Below are 12523 nucleotides of genomic sequence, written 5' to 3'. Positions count from 1 at the left end.
GGTGGATGTTTGGGGGTGCTCTTTGAGGAGGGTGTTTTAGGGGGCTCTGCCTGGGGGGGGGCTGTTTATGGGAGACCTTTTGGGGCTGCCCCATGTGGGGCTGTTCCTGGGGGGGGTGGAATGAGGTTGTCCCGGGGCTGCTCCGGGCCGGTGCCCAGGGCTGGGCGGAGGCGGATCCGCTCCCGCGGGCGGGAGCAGGGGCCGGGGAGGAGCCGCTCTCCGGGACTGGCCCTGCGGCGACTGAGCGGCGCCGGAGCCTGCGGGACCCTGCGCGGTACGGGCCGGGAGCGGAGCGGGGACCCGCGGTCACCGGTACGGGCGGCACCAGCGAGGGGGGCGGACGGGGCGCGGGGACCGGGGCAGGGCACGGGACCGGGGCAGGATGGAGCCCCGGGACAGCGCAGGGACCGCATACAGATGGAGCCCCGGGGCAGGACACGGTACGGGGCAGGATGGAGCCCCAGGGCGAGGAGGGAGCTGCGGGCTGAGGTGAGCAAGGTGGGATGCAGCCCCATGGGCTCCCCCGGCCCCGCGGGGTCCTGATGAATTGGGGGTCCCGCGGGGGTTCCCCGCAGCTCCGACACGCAGGGGCTGGACCGCGGCGGGCTCTGGCCCAGGTGGGCACGGCCCCGCGGTGCCGTTCCCTTTGGGATGTGGTTGTTTCCCGCTGTATGAGCGTTCCCGGCGGCACCGGGTGTCCGCACGGTGCGGTTTTCGTGCTTTACTTTGAGGAACTTCCATGTGGCGAAGTCTGACCCAGCACAGGGGCATCCTCCCTGCGCCCGGCCTGGGCAGACCCCTGCGCATCCCAGTGTCGCTGCCCCCATGGCGGGCTGGAGCAGGGGATTAACTGGGGATACTGGGAGGTGACTTGGGGAGAGGTGGGAGCGCACGTGGGGCATGGGGGGGGCGGGTTTGTGTTGGATTCAGGGCGCAGGGTGAGCTGCGCCTTGACTCATTTGTTCCATGGGGTGAGGGAGTCTGAGAGCTGCAAACCCAAATAACGACCGAGCCAAATGAAACCCCATTGACGGCACCTTTCCTGGCAGCGGGGCCCCGGGAGCGCCCGGGTGACGGCACTTCCCCAAGAGCCCATTTCCGACGCAGGCTTCCTGCCCCGGTCACCGGTGGCAGTGACGGCTCCCGGCCCTACCAGCCCCTTGGCTTGTCCCCCTGCTTCTGCCCCATGTACCCATCAGCATCCCCACTGCTCCTCCCACTGATGTCCTTATCTGCTTCCAATAGGGAGCAGTGTCCTGTGCCGGTGACTCCCTGGGCTCTGGATCTGTGTCAGTTTGGGTTTTCCCTAAAGCCATGCTGGGACTGCCAAGGCTGGAAGGGTCAGGCACTCCATGCCCATGCACAGCCTTGAGGGTTGGCTTGGCAATTCCCTCTTCTCTGCTGTCCAAGGACACACTGGCCGTGCAAGGGGCAGTGTGTGCTCGGGGTCGGGCTGTGGGACCTGTGGGCTTTTGGCAGGTGCTTGTGGAATGTCTTGCGGAGATGGTGATGGGAGGAAACCACGTCCGATCTGCGGCTTGTCCTGTGTCTCCTGGGGCTGCACCGTCCCCTTTGGGTGCCGCCATGGTGGCAGGGAGGAGGGAACCGCCGTCCCCCCATTCCCGCAGGGATCCCGGGCTGTTTGCAGCCCTCATCCCCGTGTCCACGGCAGCTACGGGACCCGCTGCCTGATTAGAGGCCCGTTCCGCAGCAGAGATCCGCGCCCGCCCGGCGGGGCCCTGCCTGCCCTTGTGGCTCCTCGGGCAGAAAATGACACGTTTCCAGGCTGCTTTTTCTGTCCCGGGACCCACGGGGAGGGCTCGGCTCCCCAGGGGCTGGAGCTGGGCTCAGCCTTAGCGCTGCTGTTGTGCGTGTGGAACACGGGGCTGGGGGAGAGCCTGGCTCACTCGTGTGCCCGTCCTGCCTGTGACAGGGCAGAGCAGGGCCGTGCGTGCCCCGGTGCTGTCCGCGCTGGGACCGTGCCTCTGCTGCAGCCCCGCTCCTCTCTGGGCAACCCAAACCCGTCATTTCTTGCCCTAACCGCTGTTCCTGCGCTCCAGCGGGCTCTGACCCCCCCCGTGCCGTGTGTGTCCCCCTCTCCGTGCCCAGCACCCAGAGCCAGCCCCCCCCATCGCTCACGGACCAGCCCCATCCCTGCTGCGGTGGCAGCTTCCCGCTGCCTTTGGGCGCTTCCCAAGGCGCGGGGTGTATCCCAGGAATGTTTTCTTTCCCTGGCGGCACACGGGAGCGCACAGGGTCTGCTCTGTGCCCTGTCCTGGGCTGCACCCAAGCCGACCGCAGCGGGGAGAGGCAGCGAGGCCGGGCTCGCCCTTGTCCATTCCGGCTGCGCTTTGAAGCCGGCAGCACCGCGGCCGGCGAGGGGTCCCCACTGCTGGAGGGTGCCGAGGGGAGCAGCCGGGACACCCCGACTGCCGCAGGGTGGGTGTGGGACCCATTCCCGCTATGGGGCTGGGCAGCGCAGGGAGCGGGTGGGCGGTACAGAGGATTTGGGGGTGATGCGGTGTTTTCCTCTGCCAGGTCTCCTGCTCTCGTGCGGGTCACATCCATCCCTGCAGCATGGCAGACACCGAGGACCCTCTGCGCACCGCTGGTGATGCTGGGGACGGCGCAGGAGATGATGGGTCCCTCCAGAACGATTCCTTCCCACTCTCCTCCCTGGCCAACCTGTTCGAGAGCGAGGATGCCCAGTCCCCCCCGGAGGCAGCGCGGGGTCCCCCGGGCGCCGGGGATGGGAAGCAAAACCTCCGCATGAAATTCCACGGGGCCTTCCGTAAGGGCGCCCCGAAACCCATGGAGCTGCTGGAGGCCACCATCTACGAGTCCTCCGTGGTCCCCGCGCCCAAGAAAGCCCCCATGGACTCCCTGTTCGACTACGGCACCTACCGCCACCACCCCAGCGAGAACAAGCGCTGGCGCAGGAGGGTCGTGGAGTGAGTACGGGGATGCTACTGCTCCTCGGGGCCGACGGGCTGGGACGGGGCCGGGGAGGCAGCGTAGGGGGTACGATGCCCATGGGGGGTACGATACACGGGGGGTATGGGGATGCCCATCGGCTGTGGATAGGAACAGGTCCCTCCATGGCTCTTTGAGGGGTGCTGTGGGCAGGGAGCAGCTCCCGGCCGGTCCCGGTGCTGCGGTGCCGGCAGCGTTGGCCCCGTTTCCCCCTCACCGGCCCCGTGAAAGAGGCTCTGTGCGCGCCGCCGCTGCCGACCGGAGCGGGCGTCTGGCTCCGGGCATGAAAGGGCTTTTCAGGAGAGCCTCCGCCCTCCCCACGCCAGGAAACCGGAGCCGGGGGGGACCGCCCGCGGCCGGGCGCACAATGACCCCTCTGTGCCGGGCACCTGGGGCGGGGGCAGCCGGGATGGGGCAGCGGCTGCCCCTGTGCCGCGCTGGGCAGGGGTGGAGGTGGATGGAGGGGGCCGGGATGCCCGAGGTCCCCGCTGGCACGGCCACCCTCCGTCCTGCCCCCGTTCCCGGTGATCGCCCGTCCCGCTGCTGCCAACTGCTCCAACCGGTCCGGCTTTGCACGTGGCACTGGAGCGCGGCCAAACCCGTGTCCGGTCACGGTTGGGGCCCAAAATGCAGCTCCAGGCGGGAGCTGGCAAAGTCCCCATGGGTGATGCTGGGAGCACCGGGCTGCAGTGGGTGGGGAGGTCACCCCGTGGTGCCCGCACCCTTCCCCACCTCCGAGCATCCTCAGGCTCTTTGCAGAAGCAGGAAACTGAGGCAGTGGCTCCGATTCCCAGCGCTGGCGTTTCTCCCACAGGAAGCAAGCTCCGGGTGTGAAGGGGCCGGCTCCCAACCCGCCCCCCGTCCTCAAGGTGTTCAACAGACCCATCCTCTTCGACATCGTGTCCCGGGGGTCCCCGGCGGGCCTGGACGGGCTCCTCTCCTTCCTCCTCACACACAAGAAGCGCCTCACGGATGAGGAGTTTCGAGGTGAGGACCTGGGCCCCCCGTGGTGGGTGGTGATCCCCTGGGATGTGGCCAGGGGTGCGGGTCTGGGCACCCCCATGTGCTGGGCTCTCAGCACCCTCTGCTCGCAGAGCCCTCCACGGGGAAGACCTGCCTGCCCAAGGCGCTGCTCAACCTGAGCGGCGGCAGGAACGACACCATCCCGCTGCTCCTCGACATCGCCGAGAAGACGGGCAACATGCGGGAGTTCATCAACTCGCCCTTCAGGGACGTCTACTACCGAGGTAGGGGGGCACGGGGCTGCTGTGGCCCTGCCTGGGCATGAGGACACCGGGGGCAGTCTGGGGACTGGAGCATAGGAGGATGGAGGATGCTGGGGAGGTTGGGGACCAGAGCAGCGGGTACCCTGATGAGGATGGAGAGCCCTGGATTGATTAGCAACCAGAGCAGTGAGGACCCTGAGGTGATGGGAGGCTCTAGGGGGCTGGAGCAACAGGTACCCCCGGAAGGCTGGGTACCCCGGGGGGATTCACGGGGCAAGACGGTGGCGATGGGTGCCCATGGCACAGGTCAGACAGCCCTGCACATCGCCATCGAGCGCCGCTGCAAGCACTACGTGGAGCTGCTGGTGGAGAAGGGAGCCGACGTGCATGCTCAAGCCCGCGGCCGCTTCTTCCAGCCCAAGGATGAGGGTGGCTACTTCTACTTTGGTGAGTGGGGAAGGAGCTGGTGCATCCCCAGGGGTGGTGTGTGTGTGGTTGGTGACACCAACAGCGGTATCCCCACAGGAGAGCTGCCGCTGTCGCTGGCCGCCTGCACCAACCAGCCCCACATCGTGCACTACCTGACGGAGAACGGGCACAAGCAGGCGGACCTGCGGCGCCAGGACTCCCGCGGCAACACGGTGCTGCACGCGCTGGTGGCCATCGCCGACAACACGCGCGACAACACCAAGTTCGTCACCAAGATGTACGACCTGCTCCTCGTCAAGTGCGCCAAGCTCTTCCCCGACACCAACCTGGAGACGCTGCTCAACAACGACGGCCTCTCCCCGCTCATGATGGCGGCGAAGACCGGCAAGATCGGGGTACGGTGCCAGCCTCCCTCCGAGCTCAGCCCTGTCGCACTCACTGCGTGCCCCTGCCGGAAGCGAGCAGCGCGGCTTCTCTCCGCGGGTGCTGTTGGAAACCTGGATGTGCGGCCTATTAACCCTAATTAACCCCTTATTCCATTCCATCCCTTCGCTAATTAACCCCAGGCCCTTGGCACATCCTGTCCTTCCCCCTGTCTTGTCCTTGCGCTCCCGTGGTGTGGGCAGAGGGCTTACTAAAAATGCCAAAATCGGAGCATCCTCATGGGCTGCCTGCTGTGATGGTGGCTCTGCACCCAGGGCCATCCCAGCAGCACCCTGGACCCACTGGGGGGGCTTGGGATGCTCAGTAGTGGCAGGGGATGTGCCTGGCGTGGGATGGGAGGACAAGCGGGGTGCCCTGAGCAGCCGGGACGAGGCACAGGTCTGCCCATGGTGAGCGGTGCTCCCGGTGCTCCCCCCATCAGATCTTCCAGCACATCATCCGTCGGGAGATCACGGACGAGGATGCGCGGCATCTCTCACGGAAGTTCAAGGACTGGGCTTACGGCCCCGTCTACTCCTCCCTGTACGACCTCTCCTCGCTGGACACGTGTGGGGAGGAGGTGTCCGTGCTGGAGATCCTCGTCTACAACAGCAAGATTGAGGTGTGCAGGGGCCGGGGGGAGAATGGGGGGGACCGTGGGGCCGTGTCCTCACTGACAGCATCCCCGTGCCACCAGAACCGCCACGAGATGCTGGCCGTGGAGCCCATCAACGAGCTGCTGCGGGACAAGTGGCACAAGTTCGGGGCCGTCTCCTTCTACATCAGCGTGGTCTCCTACCTCTGCGCCATGGTCATCTTCACCCTCGTCGCCTACTACCGCCCCATGGAAGGGCCCGTGAGTGCCACAGCACCGTGGCTCAGCCCCATGGGCCGGCTCCTCCTGGCAGGGGGGGTTTGCTGGGTCTCTGTCCCCATCATCCTGCACTGTTATGATGAAGCAGCTCTGCTCTGTGCTCTCCCCACAGCCCCCCTACCCCTACACCACCACCGTGGACTACCTGCGCCTGGCGGGGGAGATCATCACCCTTCTCACCGGCATCCTCTTCTTCTTCACTAACGTCAGTGCCGTGATGGCCGAGCCCTCATGGTCTCCATGCAAGGAGCAACCTGAGGGCGACAGCCCCGTGTCCCAAGGCATCAGCCCCCACTGTGATGCCCCCCTGGACACCAGGGCCCTGCCAAGCAGGGGTTTGCTCCCCCCGGCCCCTCCGACCTCTCCCTCTCTCCCCAGGTCAAAGATCTCTTCATGAAGAAGTGCCCAGGCGTGAACTCCTTCTTCATAGACGGCTCCTTCCAGCTGCTCTAGTACGTGGGGTACCCCTGGGCTTGCACGGGGCAGTAGCTGTCGGTGCAGGGTCTGATCCTGCTTCTCCTCCAGCTTCATCTACTCGGTGCTGGTGATCGTCACAGCGGGGCTGTACCTGGGGGGCATCGAGGCGTACCTGGCTGTCATGGTCTTCGCGCTGGTGCTGGGCTGGATGAATGCGCTGTACTTCACCCGGGGGCTCAAGCTGACGGGGACCTACAGCATCATGATCCAGAAGGTCTGGTGGGGTCAGGGGTCTTCTCCCTATAGATCAAAGGGAGGCTCCTCCATGCTTTCTTGGGGGTTTCTTGTGGCTCTCAGCCTGGCCATCCATGCTGCATGGGCTGTCAATGGTGCCACGGTGCCACACATCTCACTCCTCTCTCCATCACTTGCAGATCCTCTTCAAAGACCTTTTCCGCTTCCTCCTGGTCTACCTGCTCTTCATGATCGGATACGCATCAGGTGGGTGCCTGCGTGGTGAGCTGGGGCTCGGGGTAAGGACGAGCCCTTTGGCACAGCACAGCTTGACCAGGCAGGGGTCTGTGGAGCCCCTGCTCCATCCTACCTGCCTGCAGGGCTCAGCCTGTGCCTCCTCCTGTGATGGAGAGAGGCTCAGCCAGTGAGGGGTCCCATTGTGGACCCCATCCTTGCTGCTGTCCCCATGGCCTCAGCATCCCTATTGCTTCCCCCCAGCCCTGGTGTCCCTCCTCAACCCATGCCCCAGCAGCGAGTCCTGCAGCGAGGACCAGTCCAACTGCACGGTGCCCACCTACCCCTCGTGCCGCGACAGCCAGACCTTCAGCACCTTCCTGCTCGACCTCTTCAAGCTCACCATCGGCATGGGCGACCTGGAGATGCTCGAGAGCGCCAAGTACCCCGGCGTCTTCATCATCCTCCTCGTCACCTACATCATCCTCACCTTCGTGCTCCTCCTCAACATGCTCATCGCCCTCATGGGTGAGACCGTGGGCCAAGTCTCCAAGGAGAGCAAGCACATCTGGAAGCTGCAGGTACCACCTCAGAGCTGCTGGGCAAGGGCGGCCGCGCCACTGCAGCTCCCCAGGCTCCATCAGAGCAGCACTGCCTGGGCGAGGGACCCCGATGCATCCATCCTCCTGTGGCTGAGGGGTCCCTGGTGCTCCCGGCAGTGGGCTACCACCATCCTGGACATCGAGCGCTCCTTCCCGGTGTTCCTGCGGAAAGCCTTCCGCTCGGGAGAGATGGTCACGGTGGGCAAGTGCACAGATGGGACACCCGACCGCCGCTGGTGCTTCAGGTAAAGGCAGGAGCTGGGGACCAGGAGCAACCAAGCTTCTGGCGCTGCAGCCGGTGGCATTTTGGGGGCGCTGGGGATGCGTCTCTGTTTGCTGGGCAGTTGGTGCTAACCTGGACCCAGGCTGGCGGTGGGATGGTGCAGGGATGCCCGATTTGCAGCCCCTCTGGCTCTGACCTTCCCACAGGGTGGACGAGGTGAACTGGTCCCACTGGAACCAGAACCTGGGCATCATTAGCGAGGATCCAGGCAAGAGCGACACGTACCAGTACTACGGCTTCTCCCACACCGTGGGCCGGCTGCGGAGAGGTGAGCGCGGGCTGGGAGCATCCCTCGGGATGCTGCTTCCAGCCTCTTATGAGCCCCAGGCCCCCATTTGCTTTGGGGACCGGGTGCTGTGGGGCTGCCCATGGCGTGGGGAGCATTCCCAGGCTCTGCCCCCACATCCCCACATCCCCTTCGCAGATCGCTGGTCCACGGTGGTGCCGCGCGTGGTGGAGCTCAACAAGAGCTGCCAGCCCGAGGAGGTGGTGGTGCCGCTGGGGACAATGGGCACAGCGGAGGCACGGGAGCGGCGGCACGGCCAGGCCTCGGGCTCCCCGCTCTAGCACCACGGACCGGGCTGGATGGTGCTTGTCTGCTCCTCAGGGATTCGGCCCGGACTGGGGCGGGGAGGGGGGGGGGTCCTGGCCCTGCCCCGGCGGTGCTGGGGGGTCTCCGGCTCACGCAGACGAGCTCCGGTGCCACCGCTGCGCTTTGCCACCCCGGCGCCGTTGGCTGTGCCATGCTGGGAAGCGCTGCCGCGGGCAGGGCCCCCTCCGACCCCCCGATGGGGTTTGCCACAGGTTTTTGCACAAGGTTTATACGTTATTTATTAGGAATAAAGACTGAGCTGCCCCCGCTGCTCCTGCCGGCACCGAGGGACCCGCTGCAGGCGGGAGCCTGCTGCTCCCCATCGTGTGCCATGGGGCCACCCAACACACCGAGCTCCCGCTCCTCTGCCCCCCTCTACCGCGATGGCACCGCAGGCAGGGCTGCACCCACCGAGCACCGGGGGGGTCATGGCTGGCTGCAGCACCCGGTGTTGCCATCCCCGCTCGGCTGCTCTGCCCGCAAGGGAGATCCTGGCGCTGCCAGCCCCACGTTCAGCTGGAGGTGTGTGCGCCGTGGCTGTGGGGCACGGGAACGGCGCGGGGCTATGGGGCAGGGCTGCGTTGCACCGCCGGGCTTGGGCCACTGGAGGGCAGCACACACCGCGCAATGCCCACCCCGCCGGGCAGCTCTGCGCTATGGGGTGCAGGAGCAGGGGCAAACCGAGGCTGAGCTGGGCACCCCACGGTCTCCTCCTGCCTCCTCGCCCCGTCCTCGGGTGGGGAGCAGCCCATGGGGTGCGGGTCTGCAGGGCGATGCTCCTGCGGATGGGCAGCGGTGAGGATGGGGTCTGGGGGATGCTCCCGATGGGCAGTGAGACCTTGGTGGGACGCACCACATCCCATCCCACCCTACCCCATCTCATCTCATTCAATCCCCATCCCATCGCACCTCTAACTGCAACGCTCGCCTCCCTTCACAGCCAGCTGCCACACCACAGTTTCCTTTTGCACTGGGACATGGGGTAGGTCTGAGGGACGGGTTTTGGGGGGGGCACCAGGGTCACAGTGGCACAGTGCATGGTGGCAGAGAGCTTGGCCAGGGCCCTGGGGGCCGCCCAGCTCACTGAGCAAATGATACAGCAGAATAGGGGACACTTCATCTGCAGGCTTGATTACTCGCCGTTAGCTCTAACTGCGCTGTCTCCGTTTAAATGTGATTTACATCTATGTCTCATATTGTAGTTTAAGTACTTCCCCAGGGGGAGGGAAGGAGGAAGTTTCATTATCACTACTTAGGAGAGGCTGAGGTTCCAGCTCTCGCTGTGTAATCGAATGAGGAGCTGAGCGGCTCCGCCTTCACCCCGGCTCGTGTTTGGAGATGATAAACTTGCTTTTACCCATCCCCAGGGGGTTTGTGATGACCAGCCCTGGACCGGCAGTGTGGGGTGACGCAGGGAGCCCCAGTGGGGCTCTGCACCGTGGCTGCCCCACTCTATGGTCCTGGAGATGGGATTTTTCCAATGTAATTGGAAATGAACCGATTTCCCCCCCTGCTGTGCAAATTCCAGCATCCCAATGACAAGGAGCTGCATGTGAGCGGGATTAAAGCCATTGGGATGCAGAAAGAATGGATGTGGCCTTGCCCAGTGCCCTGTGCCACCAGTCTGGACCCCTCAGTGGGGATGGGGGCACTGCAGCAACCTTTGGTGCTGCAGGGCTTGTGTTTGGTGCTTCTATCCCCTGCAAAGCCCTGCGTTATCACAGCTGTGTCTTCGTATCACACCTGCTTCATGGGAGAGGGCTGGAGCAGCTCTGCTCTGGAGCCAGGCTGAGAGAGCTGGGCTGGGGCAGCCTGGAGAAGGCTCCTGAAGGGGAGACCTGAGAGCAGCTCCAGTGCCTGAAGGGGCTGCAGGAAACCTGGAGAGAGGCTTTGGACAAGGGCCTGTAGGGCCAGGCCAAGGGGAATGGCTTTAACCTGCCACAGGGGAGACTGAGATGAGCTCTGAGGCAGAAGCTCTTCCCTGGGAGGGTGCTGAGGCGCTGGCACAGGGTGCCCAGAGAAGGGCAGGTTGGACACAGGGGCTTGGAGCAAGCTGCTCCAGTGGAAGGGGTCCCTGCCCGTGGCAGGGGCTGGAGCTGGATGGGCTTTAAGGTCCCTCCCAACCCAAACCATTAGAGGATTCTGTGATTTAGGAGGTGAGGGCCCCCCCTGGGACTGAGGGTCCTGGTGATGCTGGGGCACAGCCCCCTCCCACCCCTCTCCACCAGCCCTGACAAGCCCAGCACAGGGAAGAGCAGAGCTCCTGACACCGGGAGCGTGGAGTGCGGCAACAAATTCATTTCTAGATGAACCCGAAGCTGGGGTTGTGAAGCTGGAGTCAATCACAGTGAGGGATGCGCTGGCTCAAGTCCCCCTGCGGCCGCGCAGGTCACACCGCCTGGCTCTGCTCCTCGCGCTCCGTTCGACACCCGCCTGCTCCCCACCTGCCTTGGGAATCGCTGTTATTTACTAGGAAGGTGTTTGCAGGCCAGAAATGGCATCATGTCAATCAGAAACCGTTGCAAAGGGCATCGTGTGCCCTCAGAAATGGCATCCGGGGGTTACAGGTGCTGGTGGCTTTGCCCTGGGTGCCAGAATGCATCCTCATGCATCCCTACCCCATCTCCATCCATTTCGGGTCCCCACGGACTCACCTGTGGCAGCCCCGGCTGGAAGCAGTCCAAGAAGGCACCCATTCATTGTGCATTACACACGTGCAGCGTTCCTCCTCCAAGAGGGTTTACTGCTAAATAGCAACCCCCCGTGCCCCCCCATGGAATGTAATGACGTGGGGACCTGCAGGATGGATCTCACCATCCTCCAGCCCTGATTTATGGTGATGTGGGCAGCACGATGGAGGCAGTGCTAACGAATCCCTGCTCCGAGGGGCACCGGTAGCAGAGCAAAGTTTCTCCTGGCTCCTTGCACCTCTGTTTGGTTCCCCCCTTTGGTACCCCTCAACGCAGGGGGCAGCCCCATGGAGGGACTGGGGCTGGCACCACCACCCCGTGCCCAGCACCACTGCTCCTTTTCATGTGGCATCTCTTTAACGACAAAGCTCTAAGTGTCCTCAGCCAGCCTAACGTGCCCGTGCAGGCAGGGAGCGTCTCCCACCCCCTCAGCAACATCAGCCTCTGTGAAATTCCCCTTTTGTCCCCGTTTCTCTTTGTTCCCGGGTCGCTGTCACGCCGCTCGCTGCTGGTGACTGCTGACGGAGCCGTCCCCTCCCGGCAGCCCATCGATACCGGCACAACCGCGCTTATGGCAAGGAAGACAAACGGAGCCGCATTCCGAGGCCATGGGGCAGCTCCAGGGGATGCCGTGGGCTCATCCCCATCCCTGTGCTCGGCAGGCCTGGAGGGAGCAGCACAGGAGCCAAAAAGAAGAATATCTGGAGTTTTGTTCCCAGCAAACCAGCCTCCGCATCCTGTTAGAGGCTCCCGGACCACGGCCATGCTGGGGTTTGGGTGTCCCCATGCAGAGGGCAGGAGCAGGCAGCACTGCCTGCATCCCTTGTGTGGGGTTCCACTGGGACCAGTCCACAGCAAGTGGTGGCCATGGGCAAGTGTGGGCAGGAAGTGGTTTAAAAACGATCCTAATTCTTCAGGATAATTGGGAAATGAAGGCACCCTGTGCTGGGGTCGCAGGCAGCTGCAGGCAGGGTACGAGCAGGCAGCTGCCCTCAGCCCTCTTCCCACTGGGATAACGGCAGTGCCATATGTCACCGCTGCCGGACACGGAGCTGCGTCCTCCGCCCAGAGCTATTTGGGATTTAATACTATTATCCTAATGCAACCGGCTCATTGTTGGGGCTGGGAAGCTGCTGGTGGGGCAGAACGGAGCAGGGCAGGGGGGTGGGATGGGTTAGGGGAGAGCAGATCCCATCCGGAGACCCACACCGTGCCCAGGCACCGGGAAATGGCAGTGGATGGACGGGAGGGGAGATGCCATCACTGCACCGGTGGTGGCTGCGGGTACCGGGATGAGGATGCGGTACTGCAGCCTCGGTGCCCATCACCTGGGCCTTGGTGCTGCGGGGGGGTGAGCATCCCATGGGTGCACGTGGGGCCGAGGCCCTAATCCCTGGGGATTTGTCCCACGTGCGTGGCCGCCCTTTAGGTGCGAGGCGGAGGTTGGCGCTGGGGCCGGATTAATGGCTCAGCATCGTTAGCGGGTTATTTATAGGTGCCCTAAAAATCTGTGGGTTAAAGAGGGGGGTCCTGGGGGAAGGCCACA

At 64.5% G+C, this 12523-nt stretch overlaps 1 protein-coding gene across 3 annotated transcripts; it reads left to right on the top strand.

The window, feature by feature from the left end:
- The first annotated feature begins 193 nt into the window (after positions 1–193).
- On the top strand, positions 194–8557 carry TRPV4 (transient receptor potential cation channel subfamily V member 4). Of its 3 annotated transcripts, none has more exons than XM_062615883.1 (16): positions 194–274; positions 2539–2951; positions 3788–3960; positions 4068–4220; positions 4506–4646; positions 4725–5023; positions 5494–5673; positions 5749–5907; positions 6038–6130; positions 6304–6377; positions 6451–6616; positions 6777–6843; positions 7075–7391; positions 7530–7657; positions 7842–7963; positions 8120–8557. In XM_062615883.1, the coding sequence occupies exons 2-16, from the start codon at positions 2578–2580 to the stop codon at positions 8260–8262; spliced, it is 2589 nt and encodes an 862-aa protein (XP_062471867.1). In that variant the 5' UTR covers positions 194–274; positions 2539–2577; the 3' UTR covers positions 8263–8557. The 3 variants fall into 3 exon arrangements, with proteins under 3 accessions (XP_062471867.1, XP_062471861.1, XP_062471876.1); XM_062615877.1 differs by having other exon boundaries at positions 206–312; XM_062615892.1 differs by lacking the exon at positions 194–274 and adding an exon at positions 2183–2439.
- The last annotated feature ends 3966 nt before the right edge of the window (positions 8558–12523 follow it).

This window comes from Pezoporus occidentalis, unplaced genomic scaffold, assembly GCF_034315485.1.
Source record: "Pezoporus occidentalis ecotype Australia unplaced genomic scaffold, CSIRO_AGI_Poc_V1 ctg102, whole genome shotgun sequence".
Lineage (NCBI taxonomy): Eukaryota > Metazoa > Chordata > Aves > Psittaciformes > Psittacidae > Pezoporus > Pezoporus occidentalis.
The sequence above is the reverse complement of the archived record's forward strand: the minus strand, read 5'-3'. Positions and strand labels throughout refer to the sequence as shown.